This window comes from Ceratotherium simum, chromosome 7 (genome assembly GCF_057802395.1).
Source record: "Ceratotherium simum simum isolate JZ-2026a chromosome 7, ASM5780239v1, whole genome shotgun sequence".
Classification (NCBI taxonomy): Eukaryota; Metazoa; Chordata; class Mammalia; order Perissodactyla; family Rhinocerotidae; genus Ceratotherium; species Ceratotherium simum.
This window is the reverse complement of record NC_141906.1, coordinates 32,670,763-32,697,356: the sequence shown is the minus strand read 5'-3', so window position 1 is coordinate 32,697,356 and position 26,594 is coordinate 32,670,763. Positions and strand designations below refer to the sequence as shown.

Genomic DNA, 26,594 nt, shown 5'->3' with positions numbered 1-26,594 from the left:
GGTGGGAGGTAATGGAAGAGGGGGCCTCTGGGCTGCATCTGAAGGCAGAGAAGGAAGACAATGTGATGGGGATGTTGGGGAGGGGATCGGAAGGATTAAGTCAGATAACTGTTAAATTCCTTCCAATGCTGAGCTTCTAAGGATTTCTCTCAAACAAATTATCTCTTGCCATGCTTCCTGGTCCCCTCACTCACATCCCTCCTTTCCACTCCACCCTGTCTGGAGGCTGTAAGGACCTCTGACACACCATTTCCTGCCAACGTAAATCATGGACTGATGTGTGACGCTCGTAAATCATGGACTGATGTGTGACGCTCGTTCCCAGTTTTTACCATCCCCCGGGAGGAGATGGCCCCGTAACTCAGGGTGGAGGCCCCAAGCACAGCCAGCCTTTCCACAGGGTGGCAAATAAGGGGGAATTGTTTACCCACCAGCCCCTTCCTGGCCCTGCTCCCAGATCATTTTATGTCCTCTGGTCCTGGATCTGCTCCTTAGTTGGATGCACCCCAGTTCACTTGCTGGAGCACTGATGTGTGACTGTTTAACTGCCGCTGCTTCCTGTCCCAGGGATCCTGGGCTTCAGGGAGCACGGAAATGAGACAAGAAAGAGAGCTTTATATGAGGTAAGCTCTGACAGTAATAACAAAGGCCAAAAACTAACTTACACTTACATAGTGCTTAACAATTTACAAAGCCCTAGAGAACTCCTATTCATCCTTCAAGACCCTGCACAAATGTTACCTCTTTTCATGAACCCTCAGCTCTCTGAGGCAGAGCTAATCCTTCCCTCCACACTTTGTAAAACCTCCATTATAGCCCTTATTACCTTGTAATAAATTTGTTTGTATATGTGTCTCATTTCCTCCATGAAACCATCAGCCCCTTGGGGGCAGATCTCTTCTCTTCCAGTAAAACTCATTTCTTTCTTTCTTAAAAAATAATTTTCATTATATATATATTTCTAATTATAAAAGTAATGTATATAGTTACAATGACCAAAAATTGTATAGATAAAAGCATAATTGAAAATCACCTATAATTTCATCACCCAGATAAAACCACTGGTAACACTTTGAGTGTATCTTGAGCATTTTTTTAGCATATAGAAAGTAAAAATGGGACTATATAATGCATGTGGTTTTATCATCTGTTCTGTTGTGAACATTCAAACATCGTTGACAATTCTTCAAACACGTCATTTTAAGTGGCTGCATTACTTCACTTAATGAGGATACACAAGTTACCTGACAATTTCCCCATTGTGGACATTTGAGTTATTTACTTCTTTTTACTATTGTTACAAATAAAATGAATAGCTGTATACATAAATCTTTGTCTGCATCTTTGACTCTTTCCCTAAGAAAGATTCTTAGAAATGGAATTTCTAGGTCAACTGGCTGAAGCTTTAAAGGTTCTTGATGCTCACTGCCAAATTGCTCTGAGATACCAATTTACAATTCTGCCAATGCACAAGTGTGCCCATTTCACAGGCCCTGACCTGCATTATGTATTAGTCTATTGGTATCTTTACCAAGTCCAGTGTTCTTTTCACAATACCCCCTCAAGGTAAGTAATTTTTTTTAAACACAGCAGAAATTACACAACCAAACTTAAAGTTGTCTTTTTCCCAGTTATCAACCTGGGAGGGTATATTTATTCGAACAGTGCTTCTACTGCTTTAAACATTTCTATAATTCTGATTCAAAAATTGCCTGCAGATCAGACAACCCATTCTTTTGCATCTAAATTACAGTACAATTCTGTCTTTGGGGAATGATCTTTTATTTTTGGCAACAGTCAAAAGCCATTTGGAATTCATGGTAAATGAGATGAGGAGCTGCAGCTGGGTTTGGGGTCAGACATGAGGTGTCATTTTACAGTAATGAGATTGAGGTCTTTCGGTAACTCATAAAGGGGAGTCTCACAGGAGTTCTGGGCAGTAGCAGCATCATCAGAACAAGTGCCAAGCCTCCCAGCATGACCATTCCAAAGTGGCCACGCTCAGGTGGAGGCACAAGGCTAGCATGTGTAATTACGGAACCTCTTCTCATGACTTCATCGTTCCGCCGTGTAGAGCCCCAGGGGCAGGCCTCAACTTATTTCAGAGCTGATCTCTTTCCACCTTCTCTCTTCTTCAAGCCTACTGGGGCCTGATGTGATTCCAACACCAAGACCGTAGAGGTCCAGTTGAGGAGAGTGCGGGGCATGGTGGGGCAATGGAAAGACCCCTCAGACTGCAGTCAGAAAGAACTGGGTCTGATGCCTGGCTCTGCTTTGTACCAGCTGGGTGTTAGGCCTCATTTGTAGAGAAAACTACTTCACAGGATTGTTTGGAGCAATGGAGAACACATATAACCACACACAGACACACAACATACACACACACACAGGCACATAAAATAGCTAACACCTATTGAGCCCCTCCTCTGTGCCAAGTACTGTGCTTTATACGCCTGTGGCAGACACTCAGAGGCCATTTCTCCTTTGCTACCTCCCACCACCACTCCCTCGTAGTTAGGGGTGATCGTGTGGCCCAGTTCTGGCCAATAAGATTTAGGTAGAACGCTGGTGGGAGTTGTTGGGAGAGCTTTTGCTTTCCTAATGAAATAGGACAGCTGAGTCTGAACTGTCCTCTCACCTCCACTCCTTCCTGCCTTGAACTTGGAGGTGAAGGCTGAGCATTGCAGCCATCTTGTATCAAGATGGAAAGGCCAAAGGAGCACCTCTGGAATTATTGTTATGTCAGAAAATAGCTACCTGTTTGTTTAAGTCACTGTTAGTTATCATTACTTGCAGCTAAAAATATTCAAATACACATGCGTATAAAAATTGTAACACATAATCGATGCTCAATAAAAGGTTCCTATTTACACTGATATTCACAGAAAATACCTCCTTCTAAAGAACTAATGAGATTAATGATGATTACCTCATATTTGTGCAGCACTTAGCAATCTTCAAAAGATTTTCACATCCATTTTGTCATTTCATCCTCACAACTATGCAAAGAAGGCAACTTTTTATCCTCAAGACTCTTTTTAATTGCAAAATTATATATAAAAAGTATTTCAGAATGCTTATATGTTACATATAGGCTTGTCTTCTCTCCTTTCCTTCTTTTCTTCCTTCCTTCCACGCCGGTCCTGAGCCTGTTCTCAGACCCATCCCCCGGCCCTCTCTTCCTCTGCTCTGCTCTGTAACACAGGGAGGTTGATCCATTGACCCCATGACTCCAGGCTCCAAGACATCTGACTTCCAGTTGAGTTTGGCCAAAGGAAGGTACCAGCAGGAGATGGGGGTAGGTGGAAGGTACCAGCAGGAGATGGGGGTAGGAGGAAGGTACTAGCAGGAGATGGGGGTAGGAAGTGGCCAGTGTTTCTTCTCCCCCCATCTGCCCCAGGAGGCACCTCTGGCCACCTGTCCTCCACGGCTCCTGCTCCCACTGACAGGCCTGCTAGGGTTCAAGCTTCTGATCACCTGGCTTCTGGGTCCTGGTGACATTGCCTCCCCCATCTGTCCCCTTGCCTTATCAGTGGCAGTGGTTTCCTGCTCTTGCTAAGCTCTGGGATGCCTCTTTGTCCCTTATTCCATCACCTGGGTAACCAACTCATTAAGGTCCCTCTACTGTAAATACTTGAAGCGTCTTCTTTTTCCCCAGCTACACCTGAACTGACCGCCACTGATCCACCACATCCTTGCAGGTCACTTCCTCAGGGCCAGGCCCTGTGCAAGATGCCCAGGGTAAGAGGTGCTCCCAGGCTAGGAAGTGAAGTGAAAAGCCTCAGAGTATGCCAGTCTCTGCTGAGACATCCCCCAACCCAGCAGAACTTACAGGGAAATCTTACATGGCCTGGGCTTCCTCTTTCTTCCAGAGTCAAGCCAAAAACAATGTGCACGACTCTCGGTATGTCCCCTTCACTGCCCACCACATAAGTGAGCTTGGGGATGCTTCTCAATGGTGGTTGAAATCCCTGTTGGCTTTCACATGCTCCCAGCCAAATGCTCCTACCGACTCTTAGGTTCAGGAGAGCCCAGCTTCCACAGTTTCCATTCTACTCCCTCCCCCTCTCCCAAACAGCCTTACCTAGGAAGCAGGAGGAATCTTTTCCAGAGTATTTGCTTCAGCAAAATTCCTGGAGTGAATTGTCCATAAAGACTAACAATGGAGAGAAGGCAGAGGTACTGAACTGCCTTTAAGAGGCCTAGATATCTTACCTGGGATTTTGTGGACAAACAGACTGAACATAAAACCTATTTCCCCACTTACAGTTTTATGGCTTTGGCAATTTAGACAACCATTTCTGAGCTTCAGTTTTCTTATCTATAAAATAGAGACAATATATGTCTTCCTCACAGAATTATTGTTTCTGATCTGGCAACTTCCAGAAACATGACCAACTATGCTGATATAGATGGATTTCCCATCCCATCCCCTGCTACAGACATATAGAGATGCTGGATGAACTATAACAGCAATGTTATATTTTTATCACCAAATTTGAAAAGTGTAAAGAGAAATCCCCAGATGTCAGAAATGAAAAACTCAAAGCCAGAACAGGGTAGAGATGACGTGCCTTAGCAGCACACAGGGATTGCACACTCAGCTATAGATCCTGAGAGCAGCAGGCTAGGGTTCCATTGGGCACTAGGGAGTAGGAGATGGGGCTTCAGTCCCAGCCAGGTGAAGAAGCTGGAACGGAGTCCCTTGCTTGAAGCTATGACATTGGAAGATCTGCCCCTGCCATAAAAGGAGACGGGAAACACTGTACTCCAGGGTTAGAGAAGATGCAAGGAAGCTTGGTGTCTGAAGAGGCCTTGGGTGGGGAAAAATGACGCTCGTGAGAAATAGAAACCCCAATCTCTGCAAAATGCATATGGGGTTTAAATTCACTCTACCAGTATACACAGGCACCTACTGAGATAAATTAACACAAAAATAGGTCCAGACCATTAAAATTCTTAGGGCTGAAGTAAGACGTATTAAAATTCTTAGGTTTAGGCTGAAGCGAATTCAAAATAGCTCTGTAGGGATGCCTAACAATCTAGGGCTTGCAGAATCCACTAGAAAAAACAATCCCTGATGAAGATGTTCACAAAAAGAAACAAAACACGTGAGGAAAGAAATGGCCAAAATGGAGAGTCAACAAACACAACAAACTAGAGAGAAGAAGGGCAAAAATAGAACCATCTGAAAGAGACTCTGAATTAGGATGATTAAAATAGAGATAAGGGGCCAGCCCCATGGCTTAGCGGTTAAGTGTATGTGCTCCGCTACTGGCGGCCCGGGTTCAGATCCCGGGCGCACACCAACACACTGCTTCTCCGGCCATGCTGAGGCTGTGTCCCACATATAACAACTAGAAGGATGTGCAACTACGACATACAACTATCTACTGGGGCTTTGGGGAAAAAAAACAAAGGAGGAGGATTGGCAATAGATGTTAGCTCAGAGCCGGTCTTCCTCAGCAAAAAGAGGAGGATTAGCAGGGAAGTTAGCTCAGGGCTGATCTTCCTCACAAAAAAAAGAAAAAAAAAGAGGGGAAAAGAGTTGGGAGATTTGAAAAAGAACCATCTAGAACTTCCAGAAACAAAAAACATAGCCACTGAAATTAAAAACTCCAAGGATGAGTTAAACTACCTATTAGATTAGCTGAAGAGGGAATTAGAAGAGATATTGGAGGAAATCACCCAAAATGGAGTAAAACCAGAGAAAGAGATAGAAAACCTAAACAAGAGATTAAGAGCTATGAAGGATAAAAAGAGAAAGTCAAGTGTATGTCTAATAGGAGTTCCAGAAAGATTGAATAGAGGGAATGGTGGAAAATCATTATTAAAAATATTATAACTATATTAGGGTTCTCCAGAGAAACAGAACCAACATATCTGTGTGTATATATCTATATATGTATATGTGTGTGTATATATATATTTATACATATATATAAATTTATTATAAGGAATTAGCTCATGCAATTATGGAAGCTGACAAGTCCCAAGATTTGCTGGCAACCTGGAGACCCAGAAGACCCAGAGATATAGTTCCAGTCTGAGTTTGAAGGCCTGAGAACCAGGAGAGCTGACAATGTAAGTTCCAGTCTGAAAGCCAGCAGTCTTGAGACCCAAGAGGAGCTGATGTTTCAGTTTGAGTCTGAAGGCAAGAAAAGACTGATGTCCCAACTCAAACAGCCAGGCAGGAGGAGTCCCTTCTTACCTGTGGGAGGGTCAGACTTTTTGTTTCATTCAGGCCTGATTAGATGAGGCCCACTCACATTAGGAAGGGCAATCTGCTACACTCAGTCTACCAATCTAGATGTTAATCTCATACAAAAACACCCTCACAGACACACCCAGGATGATGTTTGACCAAATATCTGGGCACTCAATGATTCTGTCAAGTTGACACATAAAATTAACTATCACAAAGGCTGACAATTTTCTGAAATTGAAGAAACATATCAAGACAGTCAATAAAAAATTTCATAATTAGTCATACCCTGATGAAACTGCAAAACCACAAGGCAAAGAGAAAAATATAAAAGCCTTCAGTGAAAAGGGAGAGATTACCAAAAGGGATGTCTACAATGATGGCAGTCTTCTCATTAGCAACAATGGAAACCAAAAGACAGGAGGATAATATCTTCAAAGTGTGGAAAGAAAATAAATCTCAAAACAGAATTCTATACACAGTTAAATTCATAAATGAGAGCGAAATTTTCAGACAGTGAGTTTACCTCACATGAACTCTTGCTGAAAGAACACTAATGGATATACCTTAGTAAGAAGAAAATTCAATCCAGAAAGAAGAAGTGAGATGCAAGGAGTAGGACGCAAGTGAGGTGCCAGAGCCAGCTCGCGTCAGCCCAGAGAGCTGACAGTTAAAATTTCATGAATTTTGAACTGGCTGTTAAATAGTCATTATTAAAATTAAATTATATAAACTTAGAATTAAATGAATTATTCTAAAAATAAAGGTAAGAAATCCTCACAATGCATCACTTCTTAATTATTTTACTACAATTTTGCCATCATCTAGTCTCTCTTTTTTTTTTTGGTGGGGAAGATTGTCACTGAGCTAACATCTGTGCCAATCTTCCTCTATTTTGTATATGGGATGCTGCCACAGCATGGCTTGACGAGCGGTGTGTATGTCCGTGTCCGGGATCTGAACCCGTGAACCCCAGACCACCTAAGGCGAGTGCATGAACTTAACCACTACATCACCAGGCTGGCCCCTTGTCTGTTCTCTTGAGGTTATTCATGCCTCCTGTATCTGTATGGTAGAACCACTGCAGAGTGTGTGCTACCGCACATTTCTTCCCATCTCTATATTTCAGTGAGGTGACCTTGGCAACTTGAGTATTTACACCCCACAGATCAACAAATTCCACAAATCAGGGTTCCCTTACCCCCACCACATGAGACCTGGTTGTTAAATATCTACCAGCACACCACTGGATACAAGAAATAATGGCTTCCACTCCTAGGTATATGTCTAAGAGATCTGAAAACATATGTCTACAAAAATACTTGCACATGAATGTTCATAGCAGCATTAACGTATAACAGCCAAAAGGTGGAAACAACCCAAATGTCCATCAACTAATGAATAGATAAATCAAATGCAGTTTATCCATACAATGGAATATTATTTACGTATAAAAAGGAATGAAGTACTAATACCTTCCCCAACATGGACGAACCTTGAAAACATTATGCTAATTGAAAGAAGCCAGACACAAAAGGCCATATATTACATGATTCCATTTATATGAAATGTCCAGAATACACAACTACATAGAGACAGAAAGTAGATTAGTGATTGCCAGGGGCCGGGGATAGGAGTGAACGGGGAGTGACTGGTAATGGGTATGGGATTTCTTTTTGGGATGATGAGAATGTTCTAAAATTAGATAGTAGTGATGGTTGCACAATTTTGTGAATATACTAAAAACTATTGAATTGTACACTCTAAAAGGATGAATTTTATTGTCTGTGATTTATACTTCAATAAAAAGAAAGGACTAAAGAAAGCTAGGCAAAAAAACTGGTATGCAGGTTTGTAAATCTAAATAAATACTGGCTATTGAAACATCTAATGGAGGGGTGAGTGGTCAAAGTAAGTCAGAACTAAAATGCTAAAAAGCAAATTACTTGGAAGACAGAAGGGGGTGGAGATCAGAATGAAAGAATTCTAAGGATCCTGAAATCTTCACAATGAGCTAGAGATAGTAATTAACTTACTGATGTTAAGTATGCACATTAATAATATGAGAACACTCAGAAAGAATAGAATAAAAAGGGAGTAAAGAAAACAACCACATCAAAAGATGGCAGGATAAGAGAATAAAGCAAAAAAACATATAGCAAACAAAACAAAACAAAACAATGGGGAAAATGTCCCCAATATATCATAACAATAAGAAATATAAACATGCCTAGAAAAAACAAAGATTGTCAGATTGGATTTTTAAAAATCCAGCTGTAGGAGGCCAGCCCGGTGGCACAAGTGGTCAAGTGCACGCACTCCGCTGCGGTGGCCCGGGGTTGGCCAGTTCGGATCCCGGGTGCACACCGACACACCGCTTGTCAGGCCATGCTGTGGCGGCGTCCCATATGAAGTGGAGGAAGATGGGCATGGATGTTAGCCCAGGGCCAGTCTTCCTCAGCAAAAAGAGGAGGATTGGCAGATGTTAGCTCAGGGCTGATCTTCCTCACACACACACACAAAAATCCAGCTGTATGTTGATTATAAGAATACATCCATGATAATGACACAGAAACGTTAAAAGGATGGCGAAAAATATACTAGGCAAATACTAAGCAAAATAATGTAATAATAATAGATTTTAAGGCAAGAAGCATTATTAGGGATAGTCATATATTTTCATGATAAAAGAGAGAGTTCATCAGGAAGATATGATGACCCAGAACATCGCTGTACCAATTGGAAACACTGCCTCCAAATATATAAGACAGAATTACAAGGAGAAACAGACAAATTCACATAGAGGGAGATTTTAACACATCTCCCTCAGAAGCTGATAGAGTAAGCTGACAAAATATTGTAAGGCTACAGAAAAACACAACGATCAAGATTTTTTCTTTCCATCTTTCCATACTTGCATTCCTAGGCCTCAAAATTTCCTCCTCCCTATTGCTGTACTGAGTCAGTTGCCAAGCCTTGTGGATTCTCATACCACAGTGGATTGGTTCCGAGCCAACACGCTTTCACCCTCTAGCTAGTTCTTTGGCTCAGGCTTTAGTTGCCTTTTGCCTGAACCACTGTAATTGTCTCCTGATTGACCCCCCTATATATATGGAGACTTACCCAAATGACATGTGGTGCAGTAGTTTCATTTTGACGCTATAAATTTTATCTTTGGATTAAGCCAGAGCAAAGGTACAGCAATATTTCAGTCACAGTGGAATCACTTTTATTGAACTGAGCTCTGGTGTGAAGCTATTGGCTACTTGGAGGGATGGTAAAGACAAACTCCTGGGAAACTCGCTCTGGCTGTTATATTATTCCAGGAACAGACAGAATCCTCTTTATGAGGAATCTCGGGGGGAAATATTCTGAAATCTGTAATTGTCCTGTACAACCAGTTTGTATATATTTTATGGACACTAAATCCTGTAACCAATATTTCCACTTTGCTAGGGTCACTAGGAAACTCACAGCCAAATTTGCTGACCACTCTTAACAAGTATACAGAATAATAATAGTTAATATTTATTGAATGCTTGCCCTAAACCACACACTTTTCCAAATGCTTTACATGTATTAATCTATTTTACCCCCATCTCATTCCAATCAGATAGGACCATTATGGTCCCCATTTTAAGAAGAGGAAATTGAGGCCTGGAAAGGTTATATAACTGGCCCAGGGTATACAGTTAGTGAGATGGAGAGCCAGAATTTGAACCCAGGCAGTCTGGCTCCAGTGTCTATACTCTTAATTAACCACTATATGATATTACCTCTTTACGTCTTATGATATGCATGCCTGTGCGCTAATCATAGCCCCTGGCTCTATTAACTTCCTATGCTTATACTGTTGCTTCTGGCCAAGATGTAGTAATAGGGACTAGATTTACCTTCCCACTTGAAGCAGCTACAAATCTGGACAAAATGTATGAAACCATGGTTTTTAAGACAGTAGATATCAGGCAACTAAAGACTGATCCCTGAGAGACAAGAAACAAGTGAGGTAAGCTCTATGATTGTCCCTGCTTACCTCCTGGAGAGGGTTTCTAGGCTGTGGTGCTGAGAGAGTAAATGCAGGCAGAGCCCAGTAGTTTCCCTGAGTTGAGGGGATGGAGCTAGGAGTCTGGGGAGGTCAAGGTGGCAAGAGTTCACAGGGAAGAATACCAAAGAGAAGAGAGCTGCACAACAAGAAAGCCCTGGCTGTCTGCTGAGGGTACTCCTCGAGTCTTCAGCATGCATGCGAGGAAACCGCCTGAGGCTAGAGAAAGAACCATCCAAAAGAATCAGAAGAACAATTCTCAGAGATCACACAGGTCTGGCTCCTGTTTCCAATATTCAGAGTGGCAAGGCATATTTCACAAGGTATCAGGTGGGCTTTGCCACAATAGAGGGGAAAAATTAGCCCTAGACTAATACGGCTCTGGCCCCATCTAATAAAGCTTAAAAGTAATAGCCAAAGGCTATTTCCAAAAAGCCAAAGGACTCATGCTAAAGGATCCATAATGAGGAGAAAAATCACTCAATTGAAACTGGCCAAGATAGGTAGAATGGATAGATAAGGACATTAAAACAGTTATAAATGTATTCCATGTGGTCAAGAAGCTAGAGAAAAGACTAGATTGTTAAGTAGAGACATAGAGGATATAAAAAAGATCCAAATCCCACTGGCAACAAACGCACTCAGTGCCCATATCTTGGTTTCTAAATACCATTCTCCAATAAAAGGAACCAGGGTTCTTTAGAGAAACGTTTGATTGCAGATCTGGAACAGGGAAATATGAGATGATCCTGGAGCATGCTATAGTACTAGAAAGTAAGGAAGTGCTCAAAAAACAAAAGGATGGGAGAATATCAGAGACACAGAAGCCAACCTGAAAGGGCATCCAGTGGCCAAAGCTGCAAAAATTTGAGCAGTAAAATAAATAACATAGTATTGGATTACAATCCAAAATATTAAATAAACATACATGAGTCCAAACTAATATAAATAAACGATTGAATAAATAAATAAACCGGGGAGAAAAGATAACTATTCTATACAGAAGAATTCCAAATAATATATGCAAATACTCCCCCTCTGCAAGAGGTGGGACTTAATCACTCCCCTCCCCTTGAGTGTGGTGTGGGCTGAACTTAGTGACTTGCTTCCAAAGAACAGAGGATGGAAAAAGAAAAATAGTAACTTTGCAATATGAAAATCTAGCAAAACTACCTTAACCAAGTGATTAAAGTTAATATCACCAATGATATCAGGTGTCTTCTAATTTGATATGAGGACACTTTACCTCTATGTTAGTCTTTCCCAAAACCCATAACCCCAGTCTAATCATGAGAAAAACATCATGCAAATCCAGATTAAGGGATATTCTATAAAATACATGACCAGTACTGCTCAAAACTTTCAAGCTCATGAAAAAGAAGAAAAGACTGAGAAACTGTCATGGGTCAGAAGAGATTAAGGAGACATAACAACTAAATGAAATGTGATATCCTTAATTGGTTCCTGGAACGGAAAAAAAAGACATTAATGGAAAAACTGTTGAAATCTGAATAAAAGTGTGGAGTTTAGTTAATAGTAATGTACAAATGTTGGTATCTTAGTTTTGATAAGTGTACCACAGTAATGTAAGATAATAACATTAGGAGAAACTAAAACTGGATGAGGGGTGTATAGGAATGCTCTGTACTATCTTTGCAAATTGCAGAAAATCTTTGCAAATTTTCTGTAAATCTAAAATTATTCCAAAATAAAAAATCTATTTAAAAAACCCAAGTTAAACTTCTTGAGATGGAATCATGATATCTGAGATGAAAAGTACACAAAATAGGATTAAAATAGATTAGACATTTCAGAAGAAAGGATTAGTGAATTTGGAGACACAGCAATAGAAACTATATAAAAAGACACAAAAAGAGAGGGGAAAAAAGACAGAAAAAATTGAGCAGAGCATCAGTGAGCCACAGGACAACTTTAAGTGGCCTAATATACATGTAATTGGAGTCCCTAATGGAGGGAAGGGCAGAAAAATATTTGAAGAAAAAATGGCCATACATTTTCCAAATTTGGTGAAAACTTTAGGCCCATGAATCCAAGAAGCTCGATGAATCTCTAGCACAAGAAACATGAAGAAAACTACACCAGGGTATATCTTTTTTTTTTTTTTTTTGGTGAGGAAGATTAGTCCTGCGCTAACATCTGTTGCCAATCCTCCTCTTTTTGCTGAGGAAGGTTGGCCCTGGGCTAACATCCATGCCCATCTTCTTCTACTTTATATGTGGGGTGCCTGCCACAGCATGGCTTGATAAGCGGTGCATAGATCCACACCCAGGATCCGAACCTGCGAACCCCCAGCTGCCGAAGCGGAGCGTGCGAACTTAACCACTATGCCACCGGGCCAGCCCCCAGGGCATATCTTAATCAAATTGCTAAAGTCACTAATAAAGAAAAAGTCTTAAGAGCAGCAAGAGAGGAAACAGTACATACAGAGGAACAAAGATAAGAATTGCAGCAGACTCTTCATCAGAGACAATGCAAGCCGGAAGATAGTGGAGCAAAATCTTTAAGGCACAGAAAGAAAAGAATTGTCAACTTACAATTTAAAAATATCCTTCAAAAACAAATGTGACAATGGGGAAAGAATAGTCTTTTCAATAAATGGTGCAGCAACAACTGGATATCCACACACAAAAGAATGACGTTGGACACTTACCTCACACCATATGCAAAAACAAACTCAAAATGGATCAAAGACCTAAAACTAAAACTCTTGGAAGAAAACATAGGGACAAATCTTCATGACTCTGAATTTGGCAATGGTTTCTTAGCACCAGCAACCAAAAAATAAATAAATAAATTGGACTTCCTCAAAATCAAAAACTTTTGTGCATCAAAGGACACTATCAAGAAAGTGAAAAGACAATCCATAGAATGGCAGAAAATATTTGCAAACAGTATATCTAATAAGAGTCTAGTATTCAGAATATATAAAGAACACCTATACTCAACAACAAAAAGACAAATAACCCAAATAAAAAATGGGCAAAGGACTTGAAAAGACATTTCCCCAAAGAAGATATACACATGGCCAAAAAGCACATGAAAAGAAGCTTAACATCATTAGTTGTTAGGGAAATGCAAATCAAAACCACAATATTCCACTTCACACTCACTAGGATGGATAACAAAAAAAAGAGAGAGAAAAAATAATGTGTTGGCATTATTGGAGAAATTGGAATCTTCAGTTCATACATTGCTAGTGGAAATGTAAAATGGTGCAATTGCTGTGGAAAATAGTCTGGTGTTTCCTCAATAAGTTAAACATACGATTACCATATGACCAGCAAATCTATTCCTAGGTATATACCCAAGAGAATTAAAAACAGGTGTTCAAACATAAACTTGTTCATACATGTTCAGAGCAGCACTATTCATTAATAATCAAAAGATGGAAACAACTCAAATGTCCATCAATGGATGAATGGATAAACAAAATGTGGTATAACAAACAACGGAATATTATTCAGCCACAAAAATGAATGAAGTACTGATACATGCTACAATATGGATGAATCTTGAAAACATTATGCTAAGTCAAAGAAGCGAGACACAAGAGACCACACACTACATGATTCTATTTATATAAAATTTTCAGAATAGGCAAATCCATAGAGCAGAAAGTTGATTAGTGGTTGTCAGGGACTGCGGGTACAGGGGGAATGGGGAGTGTCTGCTTAATGGATACAAGGTTTCCTTTTGGAGTGATGAAAATGTTCTGGAACTAGATAGTGGTGATGGTTGTACAACACTGTGAGTGTACTAAATGCCACTGAAATGTACACTTTAAAATGGTTAAAATGGTGAATTTTGTTATGTGAATTTTGCCACAATAAAAAAAAAAGCAATTACCATAAAAAGTCTCTTCTCTTAAGAAAATATAGGCAGAATACTCTTTGACATTGGTCTTAGAGGGATCTTTTCGAATTCCATGTCTACTAGGATAAGGGAAACAAAAGAAAAAATAAACAAGTGAGACTTCATCAGACTAAAGAGCTTCCGTAAGGCAAAGGAAACCAGGATCAAAATGAAAAGACAACCCATGAACTGGGAGAAAATATTTGCAAATCTTATATCTGACAAGCCGTCAATCTCCAAAATATATAAGACCTCACACAACTGAACAACAAAAAAACAAATAACCCGATCAAAAGATGGGCAGAGGATATGAACAGACATTTTTCCAAGGAAGATATACAGATCGCCAATAGGCACATGAAAAGATGTTCAACATTACTAATCATCAGGGAAATGCAAATCAAAATTACACTAAGACATCATCTTATACCTGTTAGAATGGCTATAATCACCACGACAAAAAATAACAAATGTTGGAGAGGATGTGGAGAAAAGGGAACCCTCATTCACTGCTGGTGGGAATGCAAACTGGTGCAACATCTATGGAAAACAGTATGGAGATTTCTCAAAAAATTAAAAATAGAAATACCTTATGATGCAGCTATCCCACTCCTGTGTATTTATCCAAAGAACTTGAAATCAACAATCCAAAGAGGCTTATGCACCGCTATATTTATTGCAGCATTATTCACTATAGCCAAGATGTGGAAGCAACCCAAGTGTCCATCGACAGATGATTGGATAAAAAAGATGTGATATATATATACAATGGAATACTACTCAGCCATAAAAAAGACAAAATCGTCCCATTTGCAACAACATGGATGGCCCTGGAGGGTATTATGTTAAGTGAAATGAGCCAGACAGAGAAAGACAAACACCGTATAACTTCACTCATATGTGGAATATAAACTAACACATGGACAAAGAGAACAGTTTGGTGGTTACCAGGTGGAAGGTGGTTGGGGGGGTGGGCACAAGTGGTGAAGGGGAGCATTTATATGGTGACTAACAAATAATAATGTACAACTGAAATATCACAATGTTATAAACTATTATGACATCAATTTAAAAAAAGTCTCTTCTTTTAGTTGTCATCAAACATTTATTGAAAGATTCCAGGCAAGCTACATTCTGGATGCAGGGAATACAGAGAATAATCAGATGTGGTCTTGGCTTTTGAGTTCATGGGCTGGTAGGGGAGGAAAAACATTCTGCAAGCAATTAAGTTAAGTGTTAGTTTCCTTGATCTAAGAATGTGCACTGTACACTGGGGGTGGCTGCTTTCCCGAGGGGGCACAGAGAACAGCAATGGCCAGGCTGAGGCTTCAGTGCTAAGTAGGAGTTTGCCAGGAGGATAGCAGCAGGAAGGGATTCCAGGTAGAAGGGGTGCCTTGAGCAAGCTCAGAAAGCTCGTCAAAGAGCCTCCAGTTTTCAGCAAACTCTAAACCAAATAGCACACGTGCAGGGTAGAGGATGACTGCAGGACAGTGAGGTGACAGGTGGATGGCCACCCCTGTCTGGTTGCAGTAGGTGACACTAAGAAATATGAGGGGAATGACATGGACCTGACTGGATATGAGGGTCAAAGAGAGTGTGACTCGAAAACTGAACCACGTGGTGGGTGGTGGATACTGCCAGGTCCCTATGGAGGGCCTGCAGAGCATTCTGTTCTCAGCGGACATCAAACTAGAATTTACACCCCCCTCCTCATCTTAGGTATTCTACTATTTTTAATGATTTCCTTTTTTTTTTTTTTTTGCATTTGAAACCTACTTCCCTTTTTCTTGGGCTTCCTCTGTCTTCCTGTTTGAAATACATGTTACTATGGAAATGTCATGGCACAGTAGAGTGGCATTTACAAGTGAAGTGTAAGGAATTTTCAAAACATCTAGAAACACAAGTCTACGGTTTAGGAATATAAACCCTAACGATGTGATAGCGTTCATGCCTTCAGACACTGTGTCATAAATATAAACACACCCGGAAATTGGAGACAGCATAGAAGAGATAGTTGAGAATTTTATTAGGATTTATGTGCCCAGATTTAAAAAACATATATAAGAAATATTAAAAACACAAAACATAACACACTACTTGGGAAGAACATCTGGAAAAAAATGAATGACAGTGTGCCAACATGTACTTATGAAGACACACCTCTGGAAGAAGGACCAGGGGGCCTGAACGCCTCAGGGAGACTTGGAAAAACCTCTGTACCACCTTCTACACCATCAATATGTTTCGGAAAAATTGCATGTAAATCAACTGTTAGTAAATCATATTTATCTCACAGAAGGGTGACCACTATTTTAAAGATATCTTAAGAATGTACACTTTAGTAAAGGAAATTGTTACCAATGGAGTAATGGAAAAAACTCACTGGACTGAGTGAAATTCAAGATCCTTCATTATTATCCTGGCTCTGACACCAACTAGATGTGTGATTCAAGAAGTCACTCAACCTCCCTGGCCCAATTTCCTCATCTAATCTGAGCTATAATTCTGAATTTTCACTTATTAGGTTTTTAAAGCGAGGTACAGGGGTGCTGGCCCACACCCTAACGTCCAGTTCTCCTGAGAGGTAATACTTTACTCCAAATCCTCGTTGACAGGGCTCAGGGCCCTTCTTCATAAGAGAAGCCAGGGACTATACAGCCAGCATGCCAGTTACCACTGGTCTATGTGTACTGCATCTTTATACCCCACTTTCTCATTCCCACGATCACCCTAGGTGTGATGATTCCAACTTTTTGTTCCAAATTCTTTGCTAAAGCTTGTTCCTCAGAGCGGTCCTCTGGGAAAGACTGGCAGTCTAAGATACGAGCCCATTCTCGGCTGTCTCTGGCCTTTTCTCTATCCCACAAGGCTGGGCACAGCCTCAGTGCAAGGGCCATACCCTCTGTGCCTAGTACAGGTCCAGGCCTGAAGAAGCAATTCAGTATGACTGTTCACTGGATGTTTTTGAAGGAGGAAGGTGAGGCAGAGATGGGTCTGGTGAAATACCTGAACCCTAGGGATGAACTTTTGCTTGCTTCTTTAAACATTTCTGCTTTCCAAATTTTCTACAATGGGCAGAAATACAGTAGTCTCCCCTTATCCATGGGAGATATGATCCAAGACCCCCGGTGGATGCCTGAAATCACGGATAGTACTGAACCCTGTATATACTTTGTTTTTTCCTAACTAATGGGTCAATGGGCGGGTAGTAGATACAGCCTGGATACACTGGACAAAGGGATGATTCACGTCTGGGTGGGATGGAGTGGGACGGCGTGAGATTTCATCATGCTTCTCAGAACATCGCACAATTTAAGACTTACAAATTGTTTATTTCTGGAATTTTCCATTAAATATTTTCAGACCACAGTTGACCATGGGTAACTGAAACCGTGGAAAGTGAAACAGTGGATAAGGGGGGACTACTGTATAAACATACCACAAGCACCAAATCCTCCTTTTTCTGGCTTTTTGTCAATGCCCTGGTCTCCCATAAATAATGCAAACTTTGCTCAGTTCTCCAATGTTTGGAACAGGATAGGGCACACATCTTTTCTTTAAGAAAAACAGCCATCACAGTCTCCAGTCTGTTTTGCTTAAACAGCAATGACACTAAGCATTTGTCTTTGTGGACCTAACACCTGTCATCCAGCCCCAGGCAAGGACCCCTGCCAACCGGCTTCAGAAAAGGCTGTTTATCAACAGTGTTTGGGCACCACCTTGATTCATCTGCCATACAAGAAGTACAAAACACAACTGTAAGAATTCTTCTGTCTTCTTAAGCAAAAACAGGTTTAGGCTTTATTAACTGGCAAGAGATAGAAGGCAATGGGTCAGGTTTTTTGTTGATTACTACCATTTTGTAGGGTAAGCAGTTAGGAAGACCATGAAGCAAAGGAAATTACTATCTATTGAGTCCTTACTACATGCCAGGTCTTGCGTTGGGCACCTCACATATATTATTTAATACAAGCCTCACATCTAATAACCATTCTCTAACATACTATACTTTTACTCATTTATCTTATTTCTTGTCTGTCTCTCCCACTTAAATGTAAGCTCAGGAGAAGGAACATTGTCTTGTTTATTGCTATATCCTCAGTGTCTAGAACAGTGTCAGACACATATAAGCACGCAATAAATATTTGTTAAATGATCAAAATGTACAACTCCACAAGACAGGTGTTATTATTCTCCTTTTATAGATGAGTAAACTGAAGTGCTCCAAGGGTGCAAATGAACTGCCCAAAGTCACATGGTTCATTAAGGAATTGGAACTAATACCTAAGTCTCCCTCTTGTTCTTTCTATAGACCAAGAGGTTCAGGCTTAGACTTCGGTCCTGAAGAAGTCTTCCAGTTTGACAAATCTATAATCTCTATGCCCATAAAACATGTATTTACCTTGTATGCCCATTTGAAAGTTTGAAATGTTACCAAGGAGCTATATTTGGCATTTTAATGACAAACATTTTGCTAAAGCAACAATGAAGGACACATTTTCCTAACATAATAACAATTTCATCTATGGATAGGCATTATCTACATCATTTCTCACTTTAAAATCTCATAACCTGATTACTCTTCAGACATAAATAAAAAGCACAGTAATTCTGGACGCCAACAAAATAACATCTGCAAACCTTAGAGTTTTATAAGTTACCACATTAAGATGACTAATGATAAGCAATGGTATTCTCAGTGTGGAATACCAAATATTCCTGTGTACCTCTGTGTTGCTTGAGTGTCTCAGTATGGGAGGAGGTAGACTTGGCACATCGAAAGCCATTTCTATCCTAAAGAAATTATACGGAAGCTCAAGGATTCTTCAGAGAATCAGCTGTAATAAAATCCATCTCGAGAATATCCATTTTGAATGAGAGAATGCAAGAATGAGGTCAATTTGACCCAGGAGAGTATTTCATATCCTTTCCCATTTGTCCAAATATACTTGATCCACATGTGCTCTTTTACCTACCTAGGACTACATAATAGGAGCCTGTCACTCGTGGCGCCTTCTCATACCACTTTGGTTTTTTGTAGGGATTCTGGTCACATCCCCTTCTCCTGGGGGGCAGACTCTTCTCCCTTCTGTCCCACTCCTGCTATCAACACAATATCATACAGCCTCCACGTCGACCCAGCCAGTTAACTGTTCATCGACCAAACTCGGGTTTCGCCTCACTCTCTCCCTTGCCAACCTTTGGTGCTATTGTTTTACTCTGATAATAAAAGTAATAATATTTTGGAGAAATAACCTTCAAAAGAAACAGGACAATTTTAAAAACGCTCATAATCCAACCACCCAGTTCGCATATCCCTTCTAGTCATTTTAAAAACATTTTTTGATTTACATATACAATTTTGCATACCACTCTTTTCACTTAACATTATAAGCATTTGCCATGCGGTTTTAACTCTTCATAAATATTAATTATACCAACTCCATAATAGTCTATTGTATAGCCATACTGTAAGTTATTTAACCAATTTTCTACTGTTGGACTTCTGGATTATTAAGCATAAATTTTGCCCACATTTTAGACTATTTCTTTAGGACAGATTCCCAGAAGTGGAGTTAGGGGATCAGAAGATATAAACATTTTTAAAGCTCCTGATAGATACTGCCAAATTGCTTTTCAGAAAGCTGTTGCCAATTTACACTTCCAACATTGCCAGTGTATTTTTCTACCAATACAGTTCTGTGTAAAGGATAATAAAATTTAAGTGGAACACACAGTCCTCAAATTATTAACGCAGTTGGAAAGGCATTATGACCATAGCACAGAGGCCTGTGGCAAAGGTCATACCTATTTCCAGGTACGCAATTAACAACGAGTTAGTGTAAGCATACGGAACAGAAGTTTTGCAAAAGTGAAGAGTAATATAATTAGATTTCAGACTGTCAGATCTAAGGCCTGTGTCTGCTTTGTCCATTGCTGTACCCCAGCACACAGGACAGTGCCTGGCACGTACAGCCACTCAATAAAAATTTATTGAATTAACACAGAATCTTCTTTCAGATGCATTTTTTCAGCAGTGTAGGATTTAGTTACTCCCGGATTTGAAGGAAACATGACTGGCTGGACTGAACCTTTACACTTGTAAAGGTCTATTCAATCTGGAGATTCTATTTCAACTTTGGAAAAATCAGTTTAAGGTGACACAATACAGTTGTCTTTAGTAGAAAAACAAGAAAACACACCTAAAAGGACATACCCTTGGCACAATTTGCAAATATATATATATATGTATTTTTTTTACAAGCATGCAAAAAAATATAGCTCAGTGAGCTCACCTCCATAACAGTCACTTTCATAGGTGATAACATAAACTTTTCAATTGCTGCCCCCATGGGCACAGCAATTTGGAACCACCTTAAGTTCATTCTATTATTGCTGGTTGTAACTTGGCACCATTTGCAGTATTGCCAAAATTGTTTTTGAGATGTTACAAGGGTGTAATAGGTAGTAGTTTGTGTAACGTCATTTTTAGTCAAAAACAGCACAAAACTCATTTTGTGAACCAGAATACGGTCAAGGTAATGTAGTCAATCATTCAGCTTTAGTTCACTCTCCTGGCACCAAAGATTCCCTTCAATATTGCACAATTTATATATAGTAAATTGTTAGACACTGCTGGCTCAATGATCCATCATCTGTCATTTTATATACACACTTTATATACACTAGACCAGGGGTCGGCAAACTATGGTCCGTGGGCGAAATCTGGCTGACCATCTGTTTTTCTACGGTGTGCAGGCTAAGAAGTCTAAGAATGGCTTTTTACATTTTTAAATGGTTGAAGAAAAATCAAAATATTTTGTGACATGTGAAAATTACATGATATTCATATTCCAGTATCCATAAATAAAGTTTCATTAGGACACAGCCATGCTCATCTGTTTCCATATTAGCTATGTCTGCTTTTGCAATAAAATGTTGAATTGTTACAACAGAGACGGTACAGCCCACAAATCCTAAGACACTTCCTTTATAGAAAAAGTTTGCTGACCCCTTCACTAGACCCAAATGGGTCCTTGGAGGTACTGAAGTTTCCAACTATACATTTTATGTTTCTGGATAGTAATACTGGGAGAAGGGTGATGCACTGGGACAGTATTTGCAAGGATCTGATAAAGCAGAGACTAGAGAAGATAAATACAGGAGGGCTGCCTCATAGAGGATGTAAAAGCCTGGTAAAATCTGAGAAGTCTAAGCCAACCAAGAAGCCATTGGAGAACGCAGTTACACAGTTCCAGCAGCAAAGGAACCTCTTACTAATTGAGCCACATGGGACCCCAGCGAAACCCAATCCAAGGAGCCCAGTGAGACTTGCTGGCAATGATGTCTGCAAATAGCAGGCTGGCTGAGCAGTAGACGTGATTCAGTGACAGACAGTTCCCCGACAGTACCGCACTCCTTTACGAGATGTCCTCAAGTCATTTAGCATCCAGACTTACTGGGGCATCTCCAGTGATGTGTGAACTCTAAGCACTGAATCTGAAAAGAAGGCTCTGGAAAGCAGGCCCCCAGTACACATTCTTCCTAAACAATAACATTTCAATGAGAATTCAGAGCCAGAGGAAGAATTCAGAAGACTGCAGAACTATATCCATGTTTTTCAAAATCAAAGATTGGTGAACATTTTATTTCCGTTTTTGCTCATTACCAGTAGGACAGGAGGAGTAAGGTAGGGCGGGGTGATGGGTGGAGGAAGAATTGGATAAAATCAAGGATGGGATGATCTGCCCTGGAAGGTGTCTATTCCTCTTGGACTTCCAGCTGTGGCATATGACAATCCTGTGGATTTTGAACCAGAATAGGGATGAGGAGGGAGATCAGCCTAAAAGCCAAAGACTGTGATTAACCGACTGTGTGTTCAGTTGGAGAATTATGGTGAAAGTTTACAGATGGCCAGCTTTCCTCCTGTCTTACAGAGCCAGGCTTCACCTCCTATAGTTAGGTGGGGTTTCTCTTGCCAGGGAAGACGCAGTTGCTGGGAGAATGGGATTTGGATGCTGTCTCTGAAAAACTTTCACGACCCCTGAGTACCACAGCTAACCAAACTGCCCCCTTAAGAAACTAGTAACAATGGTTGCCTCTGGGGAGTAGAACCCCTGGTGGCTAAGGGAAGGAGGGAGCGTTTTTCCTCCTTGTATGCCCCTTATAAAAAAAACAAGAACACAATCCTCCATGTCGCTCCACCCCGCTTCTTGAGGACAGGAAGGCAACTTGGGGCCAGGGCTGGTGCAGACAATTTCCTTAATCAAGACTATAGGGCTGAAGTGGGGAGCTGGAAGAGGCATCCAAAAATCAGAGGGGAGAGGAGTTGCAAGTTAGTGGAAAACCATCCCCAAAAGGGCAATTCAAGAGCAGCACACCAAAGTGGCCAAAAGCAGCTACTGGAGGGAGGCATGGTCCAGAACCAGAAAACAAAGCACCAGGGAAACAGAGGAGCAAGAGCAAACTGAAGGAGAATAAATAAACTGAGAGGTGTGTGAGAAAAGCCAAGGGAAGGAGCCTGGGGCATGATGATGGGTGGATCGGAGACTAGGATCGGGAGATCAAGAGGCCTGGGTAGCACAGGGCAAATTTGTGTCAGCAATAAATGGATCCGGTGGGTGGGCACATAAGGGCCCTGTCATATAACTCTCCTGTCTGGGGACATGCCTAGGAGATCACACTCTAGCCTGCAGTTTAGTGATTCTGAGCAGCCATGTGTGAATGGTTTGCTCTGGATGAGGGTTAGGGCAGTAATTTTACTTCCCCCAGATCTGAGGCATCCTAGGGTTTATTATCTCATTGAATATTTTCTGGGAAGCCAGGCGAATGGGCAATGGGTTCAGATAGTAAGTTTGACCTGACTACCATTTGGGATGTGCTCTAAGGTGATAAATTAAGTCCTTTTCATTATAGCTACTTGGAACAATTTGAATTCACACTCTTGATTACCTGCTTCTGGTTGCTCTGTGTCCAAACCCTGTCTGGGCCAACATTGCTTCTGGTACCCTACACACTAGCATGGTCTTGGTCCAGCATTTTTGCAAGGGTCACTCTAGCCCTGTTCACAGGACAGGAATAAATCCAGAAATAAGTTCTCACAAGACCTCGGCGTTATAACAGGTTGGAGATGATGCCTGTAGGTACTTTGTGGGATCCTGGGCTGGGCCCAGGAGCACACAATTCTGCAACAATTACCATTGGGCCTGAGCAGGGATTAATATGAGGTTCAGCCACAAAGTCGCAATAGCCAGTCATGGGGGGCTTTGTTCCAGAAGTGCAGTGTCCCTGGTGGTAAGTGCCTGTGGGAACCCAGGGTCTCCTCTGATGTAGGAAGACATAATGGTCCTGAGATGTAACGTCTAGAAATTGCTGAGTAGGCAGAAGTCTGTAAGCTGTTGCTTGGTTTAAGAGTTTTCTTGTACAATATCTTTTATTTGTAGGATAAGGTCTAGGTTTCAAGATGCCTCAAAACTGATAGGTATTAGTGGGGAACTTGTAATTTTTTGAAGGGGATAGAGACAATGAAAGAACAGAACTAAAAATAACTGTATTGAATAAATAAGTGTTGAGCCTGTACACTAACTTACTAGTTAAAATAAGAGAAGCTGTTATGTGTAAAAACTCCTGGGTAAAACACAGACATTGACCAATCCTATGAAATGCTGTTACTAACCATTCCCTCTGACCCCCACATCTCCACCAGGCATTCTGAGATGTTTCCAGTCTATGTGGTATTACTTGGAACTCACTTGCGAAAAGTTCCATTCCATAAATCCTGGCAGAAACAGGAAGAGATAAAGGAGTGTGACCTTGGGGGCTGGCCCAGTGGCGCAAGCAGTTAAGTGCGTGCACTCCGCTGCGGCGGCCCGGGGTTCCCTGGTTCGGATCCCAGGCGCACACTGACGCACCGCTTGTCAAGCCATGCTGTGGTGGCCTCCCATATAAAGTGGAGGAAGATGGGCATGGATGTTAGCCCAGGGCCAGTCTTCCTCAGCAAAAAGGGGAGGATTGGCAGATGTTAGCTCAGAGCCAATCTTCCTCACAAAACAAATAAATTAAAAAAAAAAAAAAGGAGTGTGACCTTGTAGAGACTGTTTTGAGGGTCTGATGGGAGAATTAGACAACCAAATAAGTGGGTTATTATAAACCTATCCACAGACTCAGGGGAAGCACTTTATAAACTACTGGCATAGAGTACGGGGCAGAGGAGAGGAAGCATATTATCTCAAATTGTTCATCTTGTGCAATACCATTATCTTCCTCTTTGGAGGTTGCTATTTCAGCCAACAGTGCCATCATTTTCCTACTGATGCAGGTTCGAGGCCTCATGCTGTTCCACGTGCCTGGGAAGGTTTCTCTAATTTCCTGCCCCTTGTCTCATCCTTATGAATCCACTTCAGGAACCACCTCATCCATGAAGTCCACCCAGCCCTTGGTGATCTTGTTTCATGACTTTACACTGTCAATGCCCAACAGTGTTCTTAAAAACTGCAGGGGCTCAAAAAACACCTGACCATGTTGGTGTTACTAAAAACAGGCTGCTGTGTGGGAAACAGCACGTAGGCAGGCTCCTTTAATTCAAAGTCTAGAGTGTCACCTAGTCTTCCTCCCCACACATCACAGCCTGGGCCTGAGTCCCCTGGTTTATATCTTCTAGGACCAGATCCTCCTCTTCCAGCACAGGGGACACCCAAATGGCACGGGGCGGGGTGTGTGTGTGTCCAAAACAGGACTAGAATGAAACAAACCCTGTTCTTCTTTGAGGGGCAGGTCTGTAAGCCGATCAGTATGGGTGTCCAACCCCTGAGTTCTGAGGGGCTCCCAGTGAGTCATTTGGGCTGGACTGGCCCTTAGCTTTGCTCTCTCTGTCAGCACGCCACTGCCTTCTGTACCATACCTCAGGCCCTGAGACTGTGAAGCAGGCTGGAACTGTAGGCCTTCTTCTGGGGTCCTCCCAGAAGAGTATGCCTCTCTGGGCATAGAGAGATAGACTCCAGGAGGTCCTGTTCCCACCTTTCACTGGTACCATCCCCTGAGGCAGAATGTTGAGAACAAAGGAACAGGACAGCCACAACAAGCTAAGGTCTGGGCAGTGAAGAGATCCAAACTTGTTAAGCAAAAGAAATCAAGAACAAGCAAGTACCAGAAGTCAACAGCCAAAAGTTCTTCCAAGTTGTGGAGAACAGCAAGGAAGATGGCCCAACAGTCCTGCAGAGAGTAACTAGGAGGGCCAAGACACGTAGGGAGGAGTGGCAGAGAAGACTGAAAAAAGATGAACAGCATATGAAGGTGCCTAATCGTGAGGCCGCTTTCTAGTTCACGTTTAGCTACCTCACGTTCCTCTCACCACGGTGTGAACCAATCCTGAGCTGCCCTGGTGGGGAGGCTTGCTGAAGATGAAGCCTGGAGAAGCTGGCCGGCAGGGTAGTGGATTTTGGGATGAGGTACTGCCAGAGGTATTTCCCCGCCAGCCTCGCACTGGAGATGACTCCATGTTTCAGAACTTGTTACCTTTCTCCTGGTACATGAGCTATTTTTCCTAGTTTCCTTGGAAAGATCAGACCGAAAGTCGAGTTTTCGAGGTTTAGGCTCATCTGTCAAAATACCCGATATAACTTTTGCAGGAACTTTCCTCATATTCAGGTTTTCTTTCAGAATGAGTCTAACAGTTTCTTTATCTAAATTTAACTCTTCAGCCATCATTCTCACCGTTAACTGCCTGTTTGAACAAACCAAGTCCTTGACCTTCTGGATATTTTCATCAGTCCGGTGGGTGACTGGACGACCACTTCGGGCATCATCTCGAACATCTTCCCGCCCTTCTTTAAACCTTTTGTGCCAGTCAAAAACTCTGGCCCTTGACATGACTTCATCCCCATAAGCCTCTTTTAAGAGATGGTGGGTCTCACTTGCAGACTTGTTCAATTTCACGCAAAATTTGATACTAATCCTTTGTTCTAGATAGCGGTCACTCATTTCGGCACTGAAACAACACGGGAAAGGTAGAAGGCCGCAACTGTGAGGGGAAGACAGAGGGACTAGTCTCTACGGGGCTGCAGGTGTAATCACGTCAGTATTCTTGCTTCTCTGGAAGCCTCACTAGAGAGGAATAATTGCTTTTGAGTTTTCTCCTCTCGGCTTCCAGTCGAGGCTGGGGAGGACCGTTCTGAGACGCTAACGGGGCCAAACAGTAGCTGCAAAGCCGGGGAAAATAAAATCTCCTACAACCCACGTCTGCATTCAACTCATGCACGCAGATCTGCCGGGAGTGTGCAAAACCAGTCACCAAGGCCGTCCCGATTCCGCGGCCCTTAAGAGTCTATGGCTATTTCTGCAATAGAGGCCTAAGTGGCGGCAACTTAAGCAAGCACGGAGAGATGCACCGGTGATGTAACGTGCAAGCTCGCCCCACAGCTGCAGAAACCCGCGCACGCCGAACCTACCGGAGCTGCCCGGGGCTCGCCTGCTCTG

The 26,594-nt window shown here is 41.7% G+C and overlaps 1 protein-coding gene across 2 annotated transcripts in view; it reads right to left on the bottom strand.

The window, feature by feature from the left end:
• GVQW3 (GVQW motif containing 3) overlaps positions 1 to 26,586 on the bottom strand; it is a 28,354-nt gene extending 1,768 nt beyond the window's left edge. The window contains exons 1-2 of one of the 2 annotated variants that reach the window (XM_014790339.2): positions 25,635 to 26,586; positions 18,306 to 21,920 (exon numbers count right to left, since the gene is read on the bottom strand). In XM_014790339.2, the coding sequence (XP_014645825.2) occupies positions 21,882 to 21,920; positions 25,635 to 26,099 (504 nt within the window). In that variant the 5' untranslated portion in view covers positions 26,100 to 26,586 and the 3' untranslated portion in view covers positions 18,306 to 21,881. Of the gene's footprint in view, positions 1 to 18,305; positions 21,921 to 25,634 lie in introns of those variants that run through there. The other variant, XM_087433477.1, reaches the window with a different exon arrangement.
• Positions 26,587 to 26,594: the final 8 nt, after the last annotated feature.